The 26,614-nt window shown below is 34.1% G+C and overlaps 2 protein-coding genes across 2 annotated transcripts in view; one reads left to right on the top strand and one right to left on the bottom strand.

The window, feature by feature from the left end:
- The window catches only part of LOC118732938 (gamma-tubulin complex component 3), a gene marked incomplete at its 5' end in the record, with an annotated part of 32,880 nt that extends 31,110 nt beyond the window's left edge, over positions 1-1,770 (top strand). Inside the window, 1 exon segment of the mRNA XM_036462068.1 lies at positions 407-1,770. Within this exon segment, the coding sequence (XP_036317961.1) occupies positions 407-1,114 (708 nt within the window).
- A 2,829-nt stretch (positions 1,771-4,599) lies between these two features.
- Positions 4,600-26,552, bottom strand: LOC118732937 (AP-3 complex subunit delta). The gene is made up of 13 exons (XM_036462067.1): positions 26,399-26,552; positions 26,174-26,314; positions 25,987-26,116; positions 23,187-23,326; positions 16,181-16,254; positions 11,697-11,845; positions 11,258-11,605; positions 11,015-11,186; positions 10,787-10,943; positions 6,551-7,247; positions 6,349-6,480; positions 6,040-6,172; positions 4,600-5,948 (listed from the first exon to the last, which is right to left on the bottom strand). Exons 1-13 carry the CDS (start codon positions 26,519-26,521, stop codon positions 5,417-5,419), a joined length of 2,928 nt encoding a protein of 975 aa, XP_036317960.1. The 5' UTR covers positions 26,522-26,552; the 3' UTR covers positions 4,600-5,416.
- Positions 26,553-26,614: the final 62 nt, after the last annotated feature.

The raw sequence follows: 26,614 nt of genomic DNA, 5'->3' as shown, positions 1-26,614 counted from the left end.
CTCGTGTACGTTGGTCGGGTGGGGGGTACTCGATTTTCGCTACAAATATTCAAAAATCTTGCCACGCTCAGAATCATAACCCTTTCTGTGTTGTTGGAGAAGAGGGGCGGGGATTATAACCCCAACTACGCAGAATTCTCCTTTCTGTGTTGCCGGAGAAGAGAAACTTCTTTCTTGTTAATTTGTCTAATAAGCAAGTTAAAAAAAAAAAAACTTGAATATTAATTATCTCAAAAACTAGAAGGCTTCCGCACCTATTTGTAAAGTGGAGGACTCCAGTTTTCCAATGGTACCACTTTTGTTCCCCGAATCGAGGGTCTCCATTTTCAATGTGAATATAATATATACATTTGCACACATATATTTCTACTACATAAGATAAAATATATATATTTTTTCCTTACAGCCGCTTCGTTCTATGGCGAGCGAATTAAATCAGGTGCTCTACCGCTTGCATCTACTCACATCCGAAATGATACATTTCATACATCAAATGCAGTATTACATACTCTTCGAAGTGATTGAATGCTCCTGGGCCGAATTGCAGGATCGTGTGCAACAGGCTAAAGCATTAGACGATATACTCGACGCTCATGATGATTTTCTTAATGCCATTAAGTGTGGGGCATTTCTCGACTCCGATTCTGGGCAGCTGTGCCAAAATATGGAAAATGTATACGATGGTATAATACGATTAGAATTGTGGCAGGACAAATTCTATGAAATTTGCTTTAAGGAGCTATCAGCTCGCAAAGAATATGAGAATCATATTCTAATATCCGAAAAGCTGGGCAAATTTGGGGTGACTGCAGAGCGCCAGTTGGAGCGAGATCAGGAGCTCAAGATATTCGAACAGTTCATTGGAAGCTATCACAAATCACTGGATAACATTTGTGCTGATTACGAAAAGGCCGTACGCTGTTTCTTGTTGACGCTGAACTCTCACAACGACCATAATTTACAGCTATTCGGTATTCGTTTAGACTTCAATGAATATTACAAAAAGCGAGATCAGCGTCTGTGTGTGCCACTGACTTTCGAGCACATGCGAATGAGTATTATGTTCAACGGGAGTAAGAGTTTGGCGAGTAGTCGATACTCGGTTGTGAATTGACATCCACCAATATCAAAGCGGTGCAAGGCAGTTCACATAAAGCAACAGGATTTAAGATTTGGAAACATTAAATTCCAACCTTATTTTACCCAGCCCACATCTGGTGACCTGATTTGGCCTAAGACACTCGTCAATTTCCAGCATGCCAAAAAAATACGACAAGATGATCGGCAAAATCGTCATGATGAACAAAGAAGGGATGATGGTAATGACAACGACATTGGTGCCAATAAAACTATACCACGTTTCTATGCTCGTACTTCATTTGCAACTTTAAAACGTCCTATAATTTTAACTGAAAAGAGCGATTGCATATATGTGGCTTGTTGCGAGATCTTGTAAACATTTGTTCTGGTCTTAAAGACACTGGTAATCCAGTATTTACAATGTGTATGTATGTATATGAAAAGTATGCGAAGAAATAAGGAAAATGCAATATTTTGTCTTAGCACGTGGCGGAGTGAATATAAAAAAGTCGAATGCAATAAATTTAAGGTCTTTCAGCAGATACATGAAAATATTTTAAAGTTTTGTTCTGTACTTGTAAAATCAATGAAGCTCATTTTAATTGTAAATTGTTGATTTGTAAAAAAAAAATAACTTGCTAGAACATTGAAGTTTTAAGCCCTAAATATATTCTATATTTATAAGTTGAATTTTTATCCTGTGAAGAACTAATCGTCAACCATACACACATACATACATATGTATGTATGCATCTTGTAACTAGAATAATCCAACAGAAAGGAAACCGGCAAGGAAAATCTTCACTTCCGAGTGAATTTCAACCCCATTCAATTGTAATACAAACTTTGACTTTGGTTGAAATCAGTGATGGAAAAGTAGGCACAATAGTGCCATTTTTGGCACTTTCATTCACAGAAGCACTTTCGGCACAATCCCTTCGGTTTTGTCACAATAATAAATTATAGAAATTTAGCATAATACGCCAGTATATAACAAATAATCATATATTTTTATTCGAAACATGAAAATTTAAATCACTTAAAAACTAAAATAAGGGCATTTATATAAAATTAATAAAAATTATCCAATGTAAAGAAGAATAGTCAAAACTGGGCAATTATTTCGCACATAGGTGTGTTTATTTGTAAACAGGTCCGAATAGCTATATTTCAGTGTTTTTCCCCTTTCGCAATTGGAATATTGTGTTATTTTACTATGATTTTACTCTAATAAATTAATGAATTAATAAAGTATTATATTATTAATAAAGTATTACATTAAAAATACTTTTTCTGAAAATACATATCGATGGCTGAGTGGAAGGTCGACCTATTTCGGCAGCCAGTTCGAAAACGCCCTATCTCAGCAAAACTTTTCAGGAACGCCCTACTTAAGAATTTGATTGTAGAACGCCCTATTTCAGAATTGTATTGAAAACACCCTATCTCAGAATTTGGTTCAAAAACGCGCTATCTCAGCTGCCGATTCAAAAATGCCCTATCTCGGCCCATTTTCAAGGTATTTTCATTTTAGATAGGACGTTTTTGAGCCGAATTCCGAGATAGGGTGTTTTCAATAAAATTCTGAAATAGGGCGTTCTTGAAAAGTTTTCTGAGATAGGGCGTTTTCGACTAGCTGCCGAGATGGTCGGCCTTCCACTCAGCCATCGATATGTGGTTCTTAAAAAGATTCAAACAAAAAAGCAATTTTAATTTTGTGGCACTTTCATCTCCTTTTTGGCACTATTTTTTGCAATCCATTAGGCACATTTTGAAATTTTGGGATTCCATCCCTGGTTGAGATTCACTCGGAAGTAAAGCTGCAAAACTATCGATGGTTGGACCATTCGATAGTTTTGCGCCTCACCATCCGATATTATCGATACTATCGATAAGAGATGCATAATCATATAGGGTTGTTCATCAAAAGTGATAAACTTGATAAAATTATGAATTTATCATTTTGATAAATGAACTGTCAAACTTTGTATGGAAATCTATTTAACCAAAGTTTATCACTTTATCAAACGATTTTGGTGGATAAATGTATATTTTAAGCAAAATTTAACTTTGACAGGTTACCAGGCGATCGCTTTTGCTACGAACACACAAAAAGTAAAGTAAATGAATACAATGGACGAGGTAAGAATAAAAACGTAACTAGCCATATAAGTTAAATAATAACAATTTTATGCAATTATTTACCAAGGTGCGTTTATGAGAAAATGCGGATAAACTGACAAATTTAAGCAATTTATCCTTTTAGCACTTTAGATGAAGACCCCTTGTGAGATCCTAACAATAGCACTAATTATATTGAATATGGTAATCGAGCTTGTTAAAAATGGTTCATAATTTGAAATTCAAAGGCCAAAAACAAAAACAAAATATATGGTAATATTAGTAGATAATATATGAATACTAACAAAATTAGTTATTTTAAACAACAAAAACAATGCATTTCAATTCTTTTAATTTAATTATAAAGTCAGTTGTGTGAAATCAAGGCTTCGGTTCTGTCACCCGAAAGTGTAAAAAAGCATAAATACGACGGCAAAATAGAAATAGGGACGGAACATTTTAACATGTTTGGCTAATCTTGTTTTGTTTATTTAATGTTTATTATTTTTTATGTGTACGAATTTCACAAATTTTTTGCAAAAATTAGGAAAATTCGATCAAGTTTCATCAAAATATCGAGTTTTTTTAAATTAGATTTCTTAGAAAAATTTCGAGTATGCACATTTGTATTTCAGTAAATTTTAGTAATAAGTGCAAGTTTTAAGTACGGATGTTACGATTCGAGCCCTGTGGTAATTCTGTATACCAGCAGTGCGTTCACAACTGTTTACAGAGGACGTTATCAGAGAGCAAGCAAATGTAAAAAAACCCGCTTCTTTCCCCGCTTACCGCTTCTTTCTCCACACTTGTCGTTCTGACTTCAATTTTTATTTTAGTTTCTGTTTTGATCCGACAAAAGCACGCGCCTGCCTCCGCAAGCGTCCCCTCTGCCTAGTGCTTATTAGACGAGACCTTAACGTTTTTTTTAGTATGTATGTACATATTTTGCAAAACTATCCAAAAATGATACATTTCATTCATTATTTTAACTTTTTTTTCTGTTTTCCTACGCCAGCACAAGTTATCCGTTAGCTCAAACGCTTTCGAATCAATTTTTCGATTTGCGAGTAACTTTGGCAATCAACTTCGGATTGCGTAGAGGCTTATATCCGTAAATCGATTATGGAAATCCGAAAATGAAATATTTTTTAGTATGGAAAATCCGTTTTCGGCCGAAAATTCTTTGGAATCGAATTGCATAGTAACCGACCAGATGTCAAGTTTCAGCGAAATCATTCGTCGCTAACTATTCTATTCTCCATATACAATGCATCAATGATACAATCTTATCAATATGGATGCTTTTGACATAAAAGAGCCCTAATTTTGCTCACAAGACAGATTAACCTGCTCATCGCCTAAATAATTATCGACATTAAATAATTTAAAAGCAGTTGGTGAATTGCTTTCATTGATTATATGTACTACATATGTATGTATTATTTTATTTGTTCGGTCGTTATACATTTACTTTACAAACTTACTATGTATCTATATTACAATAGAATATTTTATAAGAATTGATGTCTTAACTAGCGGGTAAGTTATACGAATCTATAGTTTTCCCTTTAGTTTATTAGTGGGACATGTGTATGTATATACGATTGTAGATGCATTTATAATATATTTTACGTCTACTACTTCTGCGATCATCTATCAGTTTACACTTGATATATATATAAAAGTAAACAGTTTGTCTCTTTAAAGTTTTTAAAGCTAGAAGCTCTGTGTTCATGTTGTTTTCTTTTATTTGGAAGTATGTTTCATATGTAAAGATACGAATTATTTTATTAGGAAAGAACTTACAACATACATACATGCGTAATCAATGTATGAAAGTAGGTACGAACGACTTTTGATGTATACATTGAACGCATTTTTATGCAACAATTTAAAATTTTTTGAAACTATTTAATGTACACTTGCATATTCTGTGCAGTGCTTATATAACAATTTTGCGTGAGATTCAACAACGCACTCGTTTCTGATATTTCATGCACAATGCAAAGTAGAATTGACGCCACGTGTATTGCATACTGATGAACCAACAATTCATATAACATTTGTTTTATAAAATGAAAAAAAAAGTATCTACTTTTTAGACGAAGAAGTCTTAAGTATCTCTTTATGCCATTGTAGCTAATTAACAAACAAAAAAAAAAAAGAGTGGCGAAGGACGGTTATACAGACAGTATGAGAAGTATGTGTTCGTAAATTAAATGATGTTTATCTCCTTGCTTGGTGTTGAGATGCCAATGGCTTCTTCATAATCTCCTTTTGACGATACTTGGTCCGCTGTTTTCTTATCCTTACTCTTGCTATGATGGTGATGATGGTGCTTGGCTTTTTTCTCTTTCTCTCCACTAATATTTTCCTGAATTATATTTTTAGATTTCTGAGTTTTTTCCTTTTTGCCTTTTCTCGCAATGTAAATGCTACTATCCACTTTTAAACTTTTAACATCCTCTGACGGAATATCCAACAAATTGGTGTTATCCGCATTTTCATTATTTTGCAATTTTGTCTTTGATTTGGACTTGGAATGTATTTTCGATGTACTTTTGATTCCCACGCTACTTTTGTCTTTTAATTCTTTCACGTCCTTTTCTTTACTTTTGGACTTTTTCTTTTCACGTTTCTTATTGCTTACTTTCTTATCAGAATCGGCTTCTGTTCCCAAATCCCGTGGATTATTACGCGCAGAATTGATCTCATCAAACCGGTTTTTAGATTCTTCCACAACAGGACTACAAAATTAAAGAAGTTACAATATATGTAAGTATATTTACATTTGCATTAGCTAATGCAACGTAAAATTCAATCTCTGCGGTCACTTACATTTCCAAATCGATATTCAAGGCGCGGTGCGGGTCATTTGGATCGAATTTAGAATCTTTATCCTCACTATCTGATAGTGCCACTCCCTCAGGCATATCCATGGTAGTATTTACTATATGGAGCGGTTTGGAGTCTAAAATTAAAAAATATATAGATACATATATAGTTATATATAAATATATTTTTTTTTAATGCAAGTCGATTGTTGTCTGAAGTTAGAATTCCACACAGGGGGCTTTTTAGGCTTTCAGCGCTCTATTCACAGCCACCAAGCCTAAGAAGCATGGTGTAGATTTCCAAAGCACATACCATCCTCCGATTCAGAGCTGCTGTAAGCGACTTTATTTTTCGACTTCTTATTTTTTTTCGTCTTCTTGTGCTTTTTCTTCTCCTTACTTGTGGTTTTATCCTGGACGAGATAGCGGTCAGAGCGTTTCATAACTATTCAGAAATGTGGAATGTTTTTTGAAAACCAAAGAGGATCTAAACGTTCCAGCAACAAATAACTTACCTCCAATCTGCAGCGGGACATCCAAGGAAAGCTCCGAAATCGGTATATCATCAATATTATCATACTGATCTGCATTGTAGCTAGAAATGTTCGCACCTGTCGCTTTCTGTTTATTCACATCCGTTGCAGATGGTGATGACTTAATGTAGTGTGGGTTATGAGATTGTTCTATGAGTCGAGCCATGCGATTACGTTCCATCTGTTCAGGTGTAATTTCTTCACTGTTACGACGCTTTCCTGCAGCGCCATCCTCATTATGCATAGCTGATACAAAAAGTTCATCTTTATCCTCCTGGGAAGAGGTACTGCTTTCATCTTCAGGCGGCGCATTTATCCACTCATCTAGATCAAGGCCGTCTGGTAGAGGAACTTTGCGTTGTGCCTTTGGCGCCACTGGTATAAGTTCGCCTTCAAACAATAATGCCATCTCTTGAACTATTTCTATAGCAAGGGTCGGTATAGTGGCTGCGGTGCTCAATGGGCTATGCATGGCCAAGTTTTCATTGTCGTCCGTGGAAAGAATGTCCAATGTGGTATTTGCATCTTGATTGCTATTAAGTTCAGAACCACGAGCAGGGATCTTGAATTGCGAACGCAGCATTTCAATTAGAATACAAGCAGAATTGGCACGTTCTTGAACCTCAATGTCATTGGAACTATTAAAATTTTGTAATTTCTCCAGAACGTGATCGCAAAGCTATAAATAATGTATATTTGAAATGGATTTATTAAAAGCACTGATTACAACTAAAGCCTCTTTCGATTCGTCACTTCTATGTCCGCTTATGTTCGGCTCTGCTCGCTTCACGAAAAATTGGCGTATGAAACGCATAAAAGTGATTTTACCCTTCAGAAATGAGAATTCTGCTTTACCGAATCAATAAAGGAAACGATTGAAAGGAGTATCAATGCCCTCCAATTAAAAATCGTACAGCAACTAAAGAAATGTTTAAAATAAGCTAGTGACATGCGACGTGTAATCTTTGAGGTCATAACATCCTGAAAGAAAGTTTTCTTCCCATTTCATTCAATTTATTACCTCAAAACTGAAAACACTTTTTCTGTAGGAAATGAAAGAGAGCTTTAAAATCACACTATTTGAAACAAAAAAAAAAACGTAAAATATAGTGCAAAAGAAGCCAACAGTCTTATTATCTATCTCGAATGATAGGTCGCACGAACGATTCGCCTGCAGACGAATCCTTCGAAAATTAGCCCAAACGCAACCAAGATGATAACGACGTATGTAGGTCGTTGTCATGCAGAAATTCCGTTTGGAAAACTGCATGCAATTGTTGTAGCAGTAAACTCGGAGAGCAAGAGTTCAGCGACTCTCACAGCAAAAAAAATGTTTAAGACTGAGTTTAAAACTGATTTATAAATAGTAAAATGTTTACAGCAGAATATCAAAAGGGTGCAACAACTATTCACTTGCAAGTTTTTACTAGCTTTGCGTTCAATAACTTTTTCTGCAAGTTTTCTCTTCTTCTCAATTTTACGCTCTATTTTGCTTTTACGCTCTCGCTGCAATGTTTTGCTGGAGTTAAGAGCCTGTCAGACGTGGCAATATTTCCGTCTTTCGCACGCAATTCGCTGTCAAATTGAGAAAGAGAAATTTTATTTCGATGTGTGAACAGCCAGAAAGATCTTTCTGTCACCTTTCGGAAATCAGTTTCAGAAATAAAAGTTGCAAGGTGGGACTGCAACTGCAAGAGCAAAAATCGATTTCGGAAATATGGCCCTTATTATGAGCTGCATTCGATTTTCGATCTTCGCTGGCTATCGAAGATCGAAGATCGAAAGTGAAATTCGTATTATGAGCTATGCAAGCGTGTCGAAATTTTCGTTGAGTATCGAATTTTCTGTCGAACAGAATTTTGCTTTCGATGGTGTAGCGAAGTGTTAGAAAATTGTGAAAAATGTATGATTTTGTATATGTTTTCTTACATTTTGGCGGCTAGACACTAATTTTAAACAATTTTTATTAATTTCATGCAGTTCTAACATCGTGAATACTAAACACAAGCTCGAAAGGCTGGTTTTACTTGTGAAAGAAAATCCCAATGCTCTGTTGGCACGATCTCCGAGAACAAAATCGTAGCGCTGTTGATAGTTTTAAAATATTTTAAATAGATTTGGCTCACAAACGCCTCTTTAGATGGTCGGAACTTTTTAATGAATCGGTAGACAAATTTCTTAAATATATTGTATATAAAAATATATTCGAAAGACTAATAAACTTAAATGTTTAAGAGAGCATTTGCTACTCCTGGCCAGTTTACTAAGCTCTCATCCTCTGACGAATCGTTGAACCAGAACTCGTTGTACTCATTTTACCACGTTTTTATAAAATTGCTTTCTTTTTTACTTCATTTTAATTACAACAAATTTGCATAAATATGTATAAGCACACTATTTAGTTTGCTCGATTTGTAAACAAAGCTTCTCAGCGGTGAAAAATATACTATTGTGAACAACCTAAACGAGCGAAATTCACAATAGCGCTATTCTTCATCGAATGAGCGCCATAATACTAAACGAAAATTCGTTCGCTCAGCACTTTCGACCACAGTCGAAAATCGAATGCAACTCATAATAGGGGCCTATATTTCAACTTGCTCGTGCTGCACTAGCAATTTTCATTTCGTGCTGCACTAGCAATTTTCATTTCTTCTGCAAGTGCTGTCAAACTAATCGAGTGTTGCCGTGTGGCCCTGATCGTGAATTTGTGTAAAATGATAAAAAATATTGTTGAATTAAATATCAAAAATGCTTGAAATATATTATTTTGCTTAATATACTTAATTGTTAAATTATTGTTTACACGACAAATATGTTAATTATAACCTATATTTTCTAGCTTTTACAAGAGAAATAGCAAACAAACGACAACCCCACGCTCATGGTTGCATTTTAGTAACGAGAAAGATTGCCAGAAACTCATTCGCTGTGTGAACAGCCAAAAAGCGATTTCAGAAATTTTTCCTGCAATTCGCCGTTCGGAAATAAAAACCTCTTTCGAAAGACACTTTCCATGCAAGGTGTGACTGCTCATGCAACTGATTTCTCAATTTGACAGCCTTTCCGAAATTTATTGCATCGAAATATATTGCCACGTCTGACACGCTCTTTACTATACAAAGCTATTAACTCACAGACTATATTTATTAAATAAATTATTGAATTTTCAAACCTAAATAACTTTATTCAAAAATAAAAAAAACTGAAGTTTTGGAAATTACAAATTTTTTATAAAGTGAAAAAACTCTAAAAAAATAGGGGGCCTAGGGCAAATTGCAGACGGGCCCAACTGTCCCGACTGACATGAAAAAAACTAGTCGATTATGTTTACTCATGACTTGCGTAAAACTAACTGTAAATATAAAGTAAGTATACACATTCAAAGGGTATGTTGTCGTTATTAATTTCGCGTATCTACTTTTTGTAACATCTACGTATTCTTCGAAATGTGGTCGGCGAAGTCTGAGCTTGCGGAGAAAATTTTGCGCAAAAAGCAAGAAAAAGTAAGTAGGGACGAGGAAACATACGTCGAACAAGCCTTTAAGCATATTCGGGGCGCTGAGTTTTATAATGCAACGAAGAAAAATGGAGTCCAAGATGCTTTCAAGCTAAAAATGTTGGACGAGCTCCTTGTTTTTTTATTATTTTTTTCGCCTAATATATACTTGGCGTGGCAACCATCTGCCAGTGTGGCACGAAGAGCAAAAAATTTATTATCACAGGCTCTAAAAATCAAGAAATTTATATGAAGAAGTGTTTGCAATAACGATTGCTGTCGTTCACAAAGCAACATAAAGGCTCAGTTCTGTTTTAACCCGATTTAGCATTGAGCCATTACAGCCCTCTTGCCATGAACTGGTATGTCAGATAAAAGGTAGATATTGTTCAAAAGGACCACGACCCATTAAACTGTTCACAATGTTAAAAACGAAAGAAGACATCTAAAATTAGCAGCATTTCAAAACTAATTGGCAGAGAGCAGCAGATACCGTCACAAAAACGGGTGTCCATAGCTTAATGAGAGGGCTCAAATGTAAATGGTGCCATTTTGTTTATAATGAAGATAATTAAAAAAAGTTTTTTTGTTTAATATAGTAAGCTTAATAAAGAAGATGATAAAACAGACACCTTTTTTCTTAGGTTGTGTAATATGTTGTTATAATGATTGTCGACTGGCGAATCGAAAACGGCTTATGTATGCAACATTAAACTCACCTTAATGAGGCCGTTTACTTCTTCGTTTTCCAAGCAAGTCGTTGCCAGTCTTGTAAATAGTTTTGTAACGTTTTGCACAAACACACTCTGTATATGACCAGGCACTTGCCGTGAGCGCAACAAAATATTTAAAGTCTTTTCCGCATCTTCTAGATCACTGTTGGTTATGCAAAATTTGTTGAAAATTACAATAGCAGGAGTCACAAAAATTCGTCAAAATTTACATACTTTGAAAATTCGCCGACAATCCAAGCGGCAGCATATAGCACTTCGTACATTGAGGTGCTTTGCGATGTTACCGAAAATGTATCCAGCAAATTCGTCATTTCATTAACCGCAAATTGTCGTACAACCGGAACACGTATGGCAACATCCAAAAGTTGCTCGGCGATTAAACGTCCTATAGGAATTAAAAAACAACCAAAAAAAAATGTGCATTGGCGTAAAACTAATGGCGCGACTAGGACATACCGTGCTTGGAGCCCGCCTCAAGTTGAATCAATTCCACCAGCACAGTCAAATACCATTCGAAATTTGTAACGTACAAATAAGAACTTTGTGCGCAAATCTCAATTACTTTATAGAGTAATTCATCGCGATATAGCGATCCTTCAGCGCGCTCCATGTGGCCTAGTAGGCGTTTGACGATTTCCATGAGGTTCTTCTTTGATACCATGCCATATAGCAGATCCAGTGCACGAAGACGTATGGATTCGTCTTTATCATCTAAACACGCCAAAATCAAATCTTTGTGCTCTTGAACACTTTTAGGGTGAGTTTTCAAGATCTTAGACATGGCCAAAAGTCCGAGATATTTCACTTAAAAAAGAGTGGGATAGTTAAATACATACATATGTATTTACATAAGTAAATTGTACAAAATAAATGTAATAAAACATTCAATGCTCACAATTCTGATCGGAGTCCTCGATAAGAATTCGCAATTTTTGGACACAAAGTTGTATAGAGGCACTATGATTTGGCATGCCGCTGCTGATACTGATGAGCACCGCGATCACTGTGTTTATGCATTCATAAAGCAGACTCATAGCCGACGTGCTGGTGTGGGCAAGGAGAGCAGGGCAGAAGTAACATATTTTAATTTTTACCCAATTAACTGTTATGTAGTATGAACATTCAAATAAAAATTTAAAACGCATAAAAAGCTGAATGTGTAAAAATGTGTGCATTTTTAGCGATATTATAAAATGATTGCAGTAAAATGTGCATAACATTTGCATTTGAAAACAAAAGTGAATGAAAACTCATTTAGTAGAGTTTGTCGAGTTTTAACAATTCAATAAAAAAAAAAAACCATCGTCAGTACTAGCTAGAAATCGCCCATGAACAGTTTTAAAACCCCCCCGATAGGTTACTTTAGGTTCAGCGAATGCGAATGGAAGTAAAGTCGGAATGCTCTTACCCTCTAGGATTCTTCTATACCGAACCCCCCGCCCCCTTTTTAAAGAGGACATAAACCGTCATCCACAAAACTGCAAACCCCGACGCCTAAGCCGACTATGTTCAAAAATCTCAATTTTCACTTGACCGCCATATTGGACTCGGCATTCTGAATTTTTAAAATCATGCCTTAGGTTGGAAAATCAGCAACCTCAATGTGATGATCCATGTCTATGTGATCATTTCAAGACTTTAATCTTTGTAATCCGTTCTATAGAATTTTGGCTATCGTACTGTACCGGTTGACGTGATGTGGAAATTAAATTAGATTTACGCCGCTTACGCGCGTTCCCTATCGAGATCGATAATGAAATTCTCAACAACTTTGGGATTTGAATATGCTTCGGATTTTCAACAGAAATTGTTGAAAAATGGCGAAAACCGAAATAAAATTTCGCACTATTTGCTAATTATTTACAATAAAAAATGTGTTTTTTAACCTTCTGTATAAAAAATATGGGAAATTAAATTCTCTAGAAATTTTTTTAACGATAAATGCAAAACAAACTTGTAAATCGCAAAAAACCCAAAAAAAAACTAAAATCTAAGATGGCGGAATGTTGCCATATGAAATTTAGGGACAAGACTGTGGTTCCCTGATCTACGTGTCAAATAGAAGTAAACTGCATAAAAAAATTGCTACTAGAATTTTTTTTTCTTGAGAAAGTCTAATTTTCCTGGGCTAAAATTTTCAAATCCGTTGCTGTGGAAACGGTGAAATAAAAACGTATTTTTTCTTAAATCGTAAGTGTAAATGGGAATGGATTTTATTCGGATCAGAAATGGAGCTTGGGACCTATTGGCCGGTAGAGTGTACCTCTAACCACTCGACCTCGATGACCTCATGCGAAACACACTCCATGTACCCGATTATTTTTCTTGCCCTATACGGTGAGCGCAAGGCGTATTCAACAAGGTAGAAGGATTTCGACATTTCTCTCTTTTGAGCACCGACTATAATGTCAAATGATTTATGACTCTTAACCCTTTGCAAGTTGGCATTTTCTATTTGTCATTAAAAAATAAAGTGCGTGCTGTGAGATAGTTTTGAATTGTGTTTTGTTTTTTTTTTTTTACCACGTTCATACATATACATACATGTATGTACATGGTTACATATATAAAAAAAAATAAATGCAGCACGAACCACATACGAGCGTTGCGATGTGTGGTGAGAGCCAAAACGTTAAATCGGTGCGATATTTTAAGGCGCCTAGCTGCAAAGTTAGAAGACTTCTTTGGTAGAACAGCTGCAGTGCTTAATTGGAAGATTCTTCCCGCGTCTGTGAAAATCATTTCAACGCGAGTAATTATGTACTTGTCCATTGCAACTAAATATTTTCACAAGACATTGGGCCGTATGAATAAAAACTAAGCAATTGCTTTTTCTTAAAATTTCATACCTTTTACTCCAATTTTGTTTGATCTGAAATTTTAAGAAAAAGCAATTGCTTATTTTTATTCATTCGGCCCATTGACTTAGATTAAACGAAAAAAAGATGGATTAGAGTATACGAGTATAGCTGGCATTGCCATACGAAAACTAGCAATGAACAAGTATGAAGAAAAAATCTCAACCTCGTATACATGGATAGACCATATTTTAAACGGCAGGTTAATTAAACCCATGAGTGAGTTCATGGCAGCTGTTCAGGAAATGGAAGCAATTTTCAATAAATTAAACGGGAGAGAGATCTGTCATTGCAAAAATTTTATCAGCGAATTGTTAAAATTAAATCTTCATACAAGTTTAAGAGAAAACATTTAATAAAAAGATTGGGCGAATAAATGCAAAACAATAACTAAAACTGTTTCTTACAACATTTCTTTCATTTTATTCGGATGTGTGGTTTATTTTATGGGGTATTCCGTTCTATCCATATGTACTCTTACATATGTATCGTGTTTATGAAGATGCGTTTCAATGAATGCTTATTTGAAGCAAATGTAGCACTCGCACCTCAAAGGGTTAATTTTTTTGTTTACAGTTTTTTGATATTATAGTTAGCTACCATGATTCCATAATAGAAAGGTTTTGTAATAGAACAGTCTTCTCGCTCCCACACATAAAATCGGCTCCTTTACTTGTACCGAATGTTGCCCACTCTACAGTTCCTAGTTATATTATTAGTAAAACCAAAAATTCTTCATACTAATTATGCGGCAAAAATGCCGATTGATAGAACTTTTTACGCTGATTTCAACGATACCAAATTTATAAAAATAAAGAGAGGTTTACTTCAGAGATCATAACGATTATAAGAAATGAAACTAAATATTGCTCTATAATTACGAGACACGAGAAAAATAAAAGTCGCATATAATTATTATGAAAAGACGTAAATCATTTCCGTCTTAAAACGAACGTCCCGCGAGATGAAAAAAAAAAATAAAAGTCCCACATAATTATTATGAGAAGACGTAAATTATTTTCGTCTTGAAATAAATGTCCCGAGAGACGAGAAAAATAAAAATACCATATAATTATTATGAAAAGACGTAAATAATTTCCATCTGAAAAAATCGTCTCGCGAGACGAAAAAAGATATTTCTCGTAAATAATTATTATGCAAAGACGAAAAAATGTCTCTTAAAACAAGGCGACGATCTTGATCTCAAATAATATGATAATAATTATTTTGGGTCCCTGGTTTATTTGCTTTGTTTATTTATACTTTTTATTATGACATCATTTTTGAGGCCCAAAAGTAGATCACGATAAAATATGTATATGGAATTAAAGATAATAGCTTGTACTTTCTAATAATATACATTTCTTTAACATTAATTATGCATTTTTTCTCGAAAAAGGTTATGTCACGAAAAAATAACATTTGTTTCGTTTTTTTTTAGTGGTTTTGGTTTAAACTTATAAAAAAGCATATAAATTATGTACATCAGCTGAAAGATCAACTAATTATCTTTATGGTGACATCATTCGTTTTTTAATCGGTTATGCAGTTTATAAGATATTAATATTTAAAAAATCAAACAATTTAACTTAGACCTTTCAAAACGTATTTATTTTTTACTTGCGCCAAATAATTTTGGCATGGTTGACAAACACCCATGGGCTTTATTTCTCTTTTTTTTTGGAAATGGCCGTTATTTCCGCGGGCCTTATTGCACTCCACCAGTTTACATTGCAGAGCACAGTAGGCGTACTAATCTAAATGGTAATATAATCATTTTGTGTCCAATTTGCCGTCAAATTGTTCGACAATCAATCAATAATGCCCACCGGCAAAAGGCAATAAAGCCCACGGGCTTAATTTCTTTTTCGAAAAGGCAATAACGCCCTAAAAAAAAGAAACAAAGCCCATGGGCGCTATTTCTGCGGGCGTTTATTGCACTTCACCACATATTAGTTCTAATTGTATACTTTGCGTACTTTTTTTAGTACCTTTCTACTACCGTTTTCGCAAAAGGCGATCACATTTTTCCCCTTTCTCCTACTTCCAAAACACAAATCTAGATAAAGGAGTGTCAAATTTGAGCTGTCACAAATTACATAACCTTGTATTATTGAATCATGGTTACATGGCTACAAGAGAGTTCGTGCTATTTGTCACTTCTATCTTGCTAAATATACCTTGGGTGAGCGTACTTTTTTGTATGTAGTAAATGTTCAGTGGAAATTTAGGTTAAGAATTCGTAGTGCCATCACCTGTATGTATATGACTCTACCGTCCATTGCAATAGGATCCCATAGCGGTTTTGAACCTGCACCCGCGAATTTGGTTCTTTTGCTGATACGTTTTATACGCACATTTACAAACTGCTCAAGCAGGTTTCTGTACTATTACTGACGATATGCATTAACGCAATTTGTATGAATTTAAAGGATTTTCTAAACATCTATATACATATACATACATACGTTTATGCATTATTTCAAATCAAAAATGACAATTACACGACAATGAAACTTGCCTATGAATAAGATTTGTGAGAGGTTCTATTAATTTCTTTCCTAGCCGGGGTTCTAAAGGAGTTAAAGCGCCAAACTGCAAATGCAAGAGAAAAAGAAACAAGCAAAGAAATTATAAATACATAATAATATACTTAAAAATTACATAAACTTATTAAGATTTGGGCTTTATCATTTGCTCACTTTTTTCATAAGAACATACATACATTCATCTATTGATTGCCATTAAGAATATTCACTAGTTTCTTCAATTGTTTACTTAATATTCATTCATATTAATAGAATATCCCAGTAGTCTTCCAAAGCCATTACTTGAAAGTTTTCAATATACATACACTAGCCTAGAGTGCAACGTTGCTTAGTCCGTTTCTTTTTTTTTATTTTGCAGGAGAGGAAAAAACTTCTTATAGCCATTTTCTCTGCAATTATTGTGCAAATATTTGAATGCAACATTTTGCGTGTTTATAGCAATGGAAAACTCCATACGAATAAGAAGAATTCGATCTTTATTAAAAGATTTCGTACTATTTTGGTTTTGTCGGATTTTGGGGGCCTCTTTTGGTCTTAGTAAATTTTCCTTTCATTGAATAGTATGAACGAGAAATAATAAAACAAGTGCCTTAATCGTTTTTGAAATGATGCATTTTTAATATCCTTTGCTTCCTTTATTAAAATATGAGTTTTCTGAAAAAAAATAGGACTTAGCAACTTTTCACTCTAAGCTAGCGATAATCGTATAATTTTAGCGGATTACTGGCAAACTTGCTCTGCTCAGAAAGGAAAAATATTCAAAATTACTTTCGACAGCTTAGCCTTATTTTTGATGGACCGCAGACGGGAATTAATGAGCAACATTACTCAGCAGGGACTGGGTCAGCTACATCTTACTGACAGATATTTGGCCTTCTAAAAATAGCAACTCTGCGGCGCGAATTGCAAATCGCGAATTAGTCTGCATTGCGCTTGATTGGATTTGATAAATATTAAAATCTTGTTGAGTGGAGTAAAGTAATTGCGTATTTTTCAAAGTCATTTATTTATATCTGTGGTCATAAGCAATAGTCGCCTCTAAGTCGAAAATCACACTTTCGTGAAAACCTCAACTAAATGTGTGGAGCTCTTCAAAGATAATTTTTAAATGTACATACTTAGCACTTACATTAGAAAAAACTTAATACAAAATTTAAAAATCCTCGCACAATGCTTTGGTATAAAATTATTTAAAAATTGTGTGTGGTTTTCGTACGTCGAGAGAGGACTTTACTCCTGAAGTCCATAGTAGCACTTGTTGGCAAGAGTGATTCTGCGTTGGATTTCGAGATACTGACATTAGGTTCGTTCGCGTAGCTGTTAATTGTTCATGTTTAACCAAAACTTACAAGTTTTTGCGTTCGCGTACGCAAAAAACTTGCAAAGTAGGGGAATTTGAGAGAGCAAACTGACACTTAATTTTGAGGGGAAGCTGCTGGTTTCTGCTGGAAAAATTTTTGCCAACAGCAATTTGCCAACAGGAAAACAGCTGGTCAAAAACAGCTGGTTGGCATTTACGCAAATCACAAAATTGAATTTGATGGTTTGGAAGATAAAAATTACAAAATGCGACTAATTAAACTTGTAAGAAATAAGTAGTTATTTGTTTAATCAATAAACTGTGTCAGTATAACACTTTGCGATGAGTTTTCGTACTTTTTAAATTTTACACTTTTGTATGTAAACAAAAATTATATCAGCTGTTCGTCCAACTTGCAGGTTTCTGCAAATTTTCTGTTCGCGTACTATTTTGGATATATCTCTCTTGTGAGAGAACAAATGACATTTCCCCGAAATTTGGCAGTTGGTTGGTTTCTGCTGGAGATTTTAAACGAACGCACCTATTATTATCGGCGTTAATGCTGCTTCCCAAGAGTAAACGAAATTCTCTACCTTCTCGAAATTATAACTGTCAACAGTGACGTGAGTACCAAGGCGCCAATGCGCTGACTATTTGTCCGCACAATGGGGCAACAGCGACCAAAAGTAGTAAAAACGGATTAGCGAATTCTGAAAAAGTATTTACGCAGCTTCATAGCAAAATGTCCAAATAACCCAAACCAAAAAGAATTTTTGATAAATATTCATATTTGTAGTCAAGAGACGAGCTTAAAATAGGAAGACAGTTTCACTTGAAACTCTACATAATTTTGTGAGTATAAAATTTTCGAGGCACCAAGGAAGCGATATAAATTATACTTAGGACAAGTAAACATTAAATATGCGTGTCATATCTCAAATAGTTCCAGCTGTGAAGAACTGTGAGTTCAGCATCTAGTCATTCTTTTTTTGACACACCTCTTGTAAAGTTTATTGAATTTTATTGTAGAGTTGAAGGGCAAGACTCTGATATGTACATAAAATAAATAATATGCAATATAAAATTGAAGTTGAAGAAGGTGTAGATATGAAAGGCTCGTCAATCTATTAATCACATTCAACATTTAGCCAAAAATGGACGCTTCTCTGGACGAGATCCGTTTTCGATGGCAAAATTCCTGCTTGCCTTAGCTCAGCTTTTGTTATATAAAATGTAGGTAAAATTGAAAGTTTGAGTGCAAATACATGTCGTGACCATAATTTCGTATACAGGTATTGTAAATGTTTTCGTTTTGCCATTATTAAAAGGAAGAAATAGGAATTTCTTTAGAAATAAAATCAATGTGTCTGTTCATTTTTTCCAAAATTTATAAAATTTGGTACTTGGAAGCAAAAATGTTGTGTAGGAGGTGGGCGTCATAATAAGATACTCTACATTATCTTCCAATTTGGAAAAATTTGGCTTAAACGAGCCAACAACGGGCCACACCGAATTTCATCAAAAAAGATTTTTTAATTTGCTCTTATTTTTCTAGAATTATTGGACGATAATGTAGGCCGATTTTGACGTTCTTTCAGATTTATGATACGAAAATCGGATAACACTTACTATTTCCGCCCACAAGAGCTGTGGGCATGGAAGCGTGTTGAATTTTACCATTTTCCACATTTCTTCATCCCTAAGTGCCGAATAGCGTATATACGACGTTTCAGCGAATTTCTAGTGTGGTTACTAATTTTGACCGCAGCTTATATGGGGACAGCCCACTGTGTTTCGTCTGGTCCTCGTTGACCACCAGACCCAATCGTTTTGCTTCCTTATCCAACGTGGAAAAGGCAAAACAATCTTCGCGGTTCTTGTACCGTTGTGTTGTCTTGTAAAAAAAAATGTCCAAAGCGTTGAGTTCTGCAGATCTTTTTATCTTCTCTAACATCAGATTAAAGAAATCACATGAAAGGGAGTCTCCCTGTGTGACACCCCGTTGGTAGCAAACGGCTCGGAGAGGTGTTTCTCAATTCTCACGGAGCTGGTGGTATTGCTCAAGTCATTTTACCAGTCAGCCAAATTCAGACATCGCGGCGTATAGGCAACTCTTTTTAGCGCCTTCAAAAGCGGCTTTGAAGTCGACAAACAGATGGTAAATGTCGAGTCATCAACCTCGATTGGCCTTCCTGATTGAGGGAACACTTTTGATATCAAAATTTCCAGCGTGGAATTTCTAAAACAACAGCTTTGACTAAAGTTCTTTAGAAGGACGTTAGAATGAAGTTTAACCGTCAGCTGTTATATAACATAAATATGACAAACATATGTGAGGAGTGTCTAAACAAAAGATGATGTTCCCACTTCCGGTAAATTTTTAGATTTTCTAGTTTGATATTACCTTCAAGATAAGCCGCATGTAAAAAATTACCTAATTCATATCAAAACATGTGTAATATATTTTTTTATATATATATTTTTTTGACACAAAATCGAAAATCTGCAAAAAAATAAATACTTCGGTATTGATTTGTGTATCTTCGTTACTTGTTCGTCCTGTAGAATAGTGAATAGTGGAAATGTAATTTTTTGATTAGACACTCCTCATGCCTGAATGAGTCTTGTGCTGCGAAAACTAAGTTAAGACCAGGTGTTTTGAACGAAGGCAGTGACTTTTTATTCCACCCAATACTTCCAAAGTAGATGTTGCGTCATCAGTCACAAAAAAACCATGTATGTAATAAACTCACGCTACACAATGAAATAGCAACCAGGCGGGCAGAAAATAATGTTAGCTTGATTTAGCATCGCAATTAAACATCTTGCCAACTGACAATAGCAGTAGACTGGTTTCCACTGTGTTAATATGTTCTGTTCCACACGAGCCTGAATCAGCTGATTTAGGAAATTTTGACATTTTGTGATAAAATCATTTTTTATTCTAACCGGTTCCATTCCGGGCGCTTTGAAACAAAGCCATTTAGCCTCATTTACATATATGTATATTTACCGGTCCTTATTGGGCTAACTCACTTGATGTGCGATTTTTGGGCCATATGTTTTTTAACTTATTTCACAACAAAAGCCATTGAATTCACCATAGTGAAAACAATCCTTTATCAATACGCATTCGAATAAATAGGAAGGACAACTTTGTTAGGGGGTGTACATCTTCGGCATTAACTAGAACATTTATACTAAAAATGATAAACTAATTGAGCTTAATATGTATGAAAAATAAAAATGATAAAATAAAATATGCGACAAAGCTTGTTGTGCATAAAATTGTTTCAGCCAAATAATACGTTTACATTAACACAATTAATAGTTACATTGTAACCGTGAAAGCGTAAATATAAAATAGTATAAAAGAACAAAATACGAAATCGTACATAAAAAGCAATTTAAAGAGTGATATAATATAAACCTGGAAATGATTTCAATCAGGGGCTGAGTTAATTTGCGTCCTAACGCTGGCTCGATTGTCGTAAGGCTCGCAAACTGATAGGAAGTAATACGAAGTTTCAAAGCAATTAAAACCCATTATTTCAGATAAGCCGCATTAATCATAATCGAGTTATTCGGTTGAATCAAGAGAGAAGAAGAAGAGAAACAGGTTACAAAAAGGCATTCAAGATAATTTTTCGCTAAGGTAAATTTCTTACAATAAGTAGGAAGAAATTTACTTCTCATACAAATGGATTCGTAAAAATACCTCACTTCCATACATATGTATGTATGTATATCGCACATTTGCTGCAAGAGTGATCTAAAAATTAATACAATTGAGTTAAGTATGAAAAAATTACCACTGCCTGTTCATAGCTGTACCGATTACCAGTAGCCCACTAGAACAAAATATGTATTAATTTTTACTAAACGAGCAAATTTTTGTTTTTTATTGGAGAAGCAAAAACCCTATAAAAAGAAAATCATGCATGCAGCTAATGATTTTCATAAAGTGGCATAGCTCCGTTGTTTTTTGTAAGTGAAGGCGTATTTTTTATATTCTACCAAAATCTGTGAAAAACGCTTCTTTGAAAGTGTTGTTAAGGGCCCTTGTAATATGTTAATTCAAAGCTTTAAAGCCGTTTTTCACGAGCTTTTGGATTATGACACTTTTGCAGCAAATATGCGATATGTATGTACATACATACTGCATGCATACCAAGAAATTAAAATTTTTACAAAAATCTGAATTTAATAAAATATACAAAAAATACTTAATTTCACTGGGTTACAGCAAAAATGTTCAATGGATGCCACTATCCAATTTCTAATTAGAATTTCTCGATGATTCCGAAAATCGAGTAAATTTTTTTTCTATGCATACGTTCTCGAGATATTTGCAATTGACCGTTATTCAGCCTAAAACAAAAAGTGGTTCCACTTAATCACGTTTATCTTACGAGCCAATTTATTAATCTTAAACTTAACTTGATTTCATTGTAACACAACAGGCTTTAGCACAAAATGCAAAAATTTGTTACAGAACCTGTTATTTTTTTAATTTTTCTTCCGTTAATGTTGGACTTTTTTAATTTTTTCATTAAAAAAATAAAAAAACTGGAATTATTAATTAATTTGTCAGAAACTATCAGTCCTATCGGAAAGTGATGCATATATGGTTTATGGAAAATTTTATTAGCTTTCATTTGCCTTACCATGTTTTAACCACTTTTGTTTTAAGCTGAACAACGGTAAATTGCAAATACCTCGAAAACGTATCCATAGAAAAAAATAATAATTAATTCGATTTCCGGAATCACCGAGCAATTCCACATAGAAATTGGACAGTGGCGTTTGGAGAACAAAAACCAAGCTAAAACTTGTGATCCAGTGTTTTCAAAGAGGAATATTTTCGGACCATCGTTTGTCTTAATGCACGCATACAAACATATAACTTGTTAGCAGGAAGAACGTCATAAATTAAATTAAAAAAAAAAATAAAATCGTCTAAGAGGGAATGCCCTTCAATTTTACTCATTTTCACTTTGTTCAGCAATTAAAATAAGAAGATTCATTGGTAAAGTAAGGAACCAAAGTAAGTTTTGATGACAGCTTAATTCTCAGAATGAATTTTTAAGTTTACGTTGTACAAATTTTTAGCTACTTTTTATTTTTGTTCAATGGAAAATACCTAACAAAAAATGTTACGTCTTTTTCAGGCATTTTCATTTTTCCAGTTGTGACATTCTTGCGGCAAACTAGCAATATGAATGTATGTATGTACATGAATGAAGAAGCATGATATAACGAGTTGTGACACTCTAAATTAACGATATATCAGTGCATGTTTTTAACTGGCATTTGTATTTACTAAAAAAAAAAGTAGCCAACGTAAATGGTTGATTCTTCCGGTGAGTAAATTTATATATCTGAACTCCGCTGCCAAAACGGATATACTATTTATTATTATTCAGAGTTAAAAATATATCTAAATGTGTACCAATGACTTATATTTAATCGATAACAAGCTTTGAGTTTTAACTTAACAGCGATTCTAAAAATACTTTCTTACAAAATTTCATTCTTACAAGTCTTTGGAGAAGCCTAAACAATTCCAATCGAAGATTCAAATGAATACTTAATACGGAATATTCTTAAAAATCTGACTCTTCGTATGTAGATATTGAAATGAACATGAATGTAGAACAGAAAATATTCTTACTCACCAGTTTTATTATTTTAATTAGCATCCAGTTGTTGGTAGACGTTGTCATGAGTTTGAAAAAGACTGGTGCTAAAGGCAAATAGTTCTTTGGATTTTTACGCGCTAACTCACAAATCACATTAACGGCAGCGGATTGTACTCCTTTTATGAAAAATAAAAGGTATATATTATTTCAAATTATAACTACATGTACATATGTTCATTAGGGCGATCCAAAATAACTAACCTCATCAATTTATGGCCTTAGAAGGACCTTTTTACTGAGAAGAAAACTCTCCCATTTGGAAAAATGTGTATTCCAATTTAAAAAAAGGTGTCGGTCATTTGAAATTTTTCTTGTAAATAACATGTAAAACCAAAGTAAAGAAGTATAATTTCGGGCGAAACCGAACATTATATACCCGGCGTACATATTAAATATCGTTTTTTTAATCTTTCAGTAAACTGCAGTTTCGATAATTTGCTATGTTTTATTGAAATAATTGGACCAAGTTTGCCGGAAATCGGTAATGCGATTATCGATAAACGCTTATGTAGTCATATGTGGGTGGTGCCACGCCCATTTAACAAAAATTAATAATCTTGTTTGTATTGAAAAATCGGAGTTTTCATATTTCTGAAATTTACTGTTATATGGTAAGTGGCAGTAATTTTAATCCGATTTCAAAAATTTTCAACATATTGCTTTTTTGTGCCAAGGTTGATAACCGAGTTTGGTAGAAATTGATAAACCGGTTACCGAGATACACATATGTAGGCGTAACTGGGCGGTGCCACGCCTATTTTCAAAAAAAAAATCTCTAAGTATCATTTCCTGCTAAGAGGTCATTGCATATATCGATTTTGAGCAAATTAGCTTAAATAGCTAATAATTTATCGCGGTTTTCGTATTTCTGTAAACTACCGTTATATGGGAGGTGGGCGTGGTTCTTGTATGATTTCAAAAATTTTCAACGGGTATCTTAGTCAAGCCCTAAGTAATGTTCGCACCGAGTTTGGTAGGGATTGGTAAAGGGTCTACAGAGATATAGCATTTAACCATAAGTGGGCGGGGCCACGCCCACACTTTCCAAAAATTTCATAACTGTCTTATTTTATATGCCAAAATTCTACTTCGCATACCAACTTTCAACAATTTGGATCCAGTATTTGCGGAAATATCGTAGTTTTTGCATATTACGAAAATACCGTTATACATATGGGAGGTGGGCGTGGTTATTGTCCGATTTAGCCTTTTTCCAATCCCAACCTACTTTGGATGAAGGGAAACCTACTTACCAAATTTTGTTGCGCTCGGGTATAAAAATTTGTTTTCATTAAAAAGATTATAAATATAATTTTATTCTGGGCGTATTATTGTAGGGAAATAAATTCTCTAAAAAATTACGCTGAAGTTGGTTATCTTATAGACGATTAAAAGTATTAAATATGTTAATGATATGGCTGGACGAGGTATGGCGTTGATATAACTTTGACGAAAGACGAAGAACAATTGGCAGACAATCGTCAATGGTTGAACCGTTTGTTATAAGGAATTCGTCTACGAAGACCCTTTTAGGATTCATTAGGGAAGCCGAAGGTATCTTGGCCACACTCAACAAGAAGAAGAAATCAAAAGATATTTTAGGTCGCGGTGTCTCTTGTTCTAGTACACCCAAAAATTAACTAATTAACTAACTAACCACGCATTTTGTATCATTTTAATGTAAGTTTTTTTAATTCATAAAGCCCTAAAACTGCTTTTTTCGAGTTTCATAGCCCGTAAGTATATGTATACATTTTTTAGTCTAGATAATCGACTTAAGAGTATTTTTTTAGAGAATATAATGCCCTACAAGAATATGCCAAGAAAAATCTCTAACGGTTCAATAGTTATAACATTTTTAATAAAAGCAATTTTTTTACCTGTTATTTATATGAAAAATTTCAAATGCCCACCGACACCTTTTAAAATTGGAATACAACTTTTTCCAAGGGCGAGAATTTTCTTCTCAGTAAATGTACACTGCCGGAACAAAGTATTAGCACAGCAAATCTTTCACAATATATGCAACAATTTTTATTTTTATTGTAATAAAGTGCAAGTTTTAAGTAGCTAGGAATTACTGTTGATTGTTGGCAATTTTTTTCACGCAGTCTCTTCCATAAATTTTTTTTTTTTCGAAAATACTTTATATGGAAAAAATGCAAAACACATTCAACAAAAAAATTCTCAAAAATCAACGCGATTTTTTACTAACTCCGAACTTGCTTTTTTTTACTAGAATTTAATGGGATGCAAAACTGCATACTCAAAAAAATTCTAAAAAACCTGATTAAAAAGTTGAAACTTTTGATGAAAATTTGCTGAATTTTCACGAGTTTTGCACAAAGTTTAGGAATTGTTTTTGTTGTTGAATGAACTATATTTTTATACAAAATTGGCGGAAAAATATTAGAATAAAAATTGTTGCATATATTGTGAAAAACTTGCTGTGCCAATACTTTGTTCCGGCAGTGTATATATTATAAATAAATATTTTAGACGTCGTAACGTTTTGTTACATACTTTAACCTACAATTCAAGTTTTTTAACCGACTTCAAAAAAATGAGGAGGTTGTCAATTCGTCAGAATATTTTTTTTTTTATATGGTCCCATACTAATTTCATTTAGATCCGATCATTGGATCATGAACAAATTAGCGGTACTCATAATTTTTTTATATGAGAATTGAAGTCGGTTTTGTTTTTTCGTTTAAATATTACTTGTTAACACAAAATTTCATTCAAAAGTTTTTACAGCGCGTTACGTCGCCCATACCTGGATCGGGATCCTCCAATTTTTCCTTAAGTTTAGGGAATGCAGGTCTTAGTGCTTCTGGGTAGCGCAAAAACACTTTATACATCATAAGGACGGCTTTCATACGCAAATACGGTTTAGTGGAGCTCATCTACAAACAATTTACCTATTAATATTTTAGATCGTTTCGAATTGTAATAAAACTCACAAGTGTCATAATATCATTTGCAAGATCACGTGATAAATCCGGTGAGATAAAACAGCTAAGTCCACTTAAAGCCACACCGGCATCATATTGATTTTGAGAATTCAAATCCTTGCGTATCATATTTGTCGTTAACATAAGCAACTAAATCCAAACAAACAAATTTTTTGTTTTTTATTTTTCCAGGTTTTATTTACTGTTTTTAGTTTCCGTCATTCCGGCACTCACCTCGCTTTCGGGATGAAAGCATTGACTTGCAGCCAAGTATCCTATACGTTTACATGTAAATCGTGAAGAGCTCATTACTTCAATGATATTGAAACCGGCCCAGGATATGTCATAGCCAAGCATCTGAATCTGTAAAACGTGACATGTATCTTTTTAAAATTTTGTATTGTCTTCAGGATGCTGCTTAATTGATGAACACAAAATCAATAGTCATTT

The sequence above is a fragment of the Rhagoletis pomonella genome, unplaced genomic scaffold (assembly GCF_013731165.1).
Source record: "Rhagoletis pomonella isolate Grant_MI unplaced genomic scaffold, Rhpom_1.0 Rhpom_scaffold_00002, whole genome shotgun sequence".
Lineage (NCBI taxonomy): Eukaryota > Metazoa > Arthropoda > Insecta > Diptera > Tephritidae > Rhagoletis > Rhagoletis pomonella.
The sequence above is the reverse complement of the archived record's forward strand: the minus strand, read 5'-3'. Positions and strand labels throughout refer to the sequence as shown.

Coding starts and splice junctions, on each gene's coding strand:
- LOC118732937 (XM_036462067.1), bottom strand. CDS start 26,521: ATGCTTGGCTATGACATATCCTGGGCCGGTTTCAATATCATTGAAGTA. Junction 26,315..26,398: donor GCTTTCATCCCGAAAGCGAG/GTGAGTGCCGGA, acceptor GTTTGGATTTAG/TTGCTTATGTTAACGACAAA. Junction 26,117..26,173: donor CAAATGATATTATGACACTT/GTGAGTTTTATT, acceptor AATTGTTTGTAG/ATGAGCTCCACTAAACCGTA.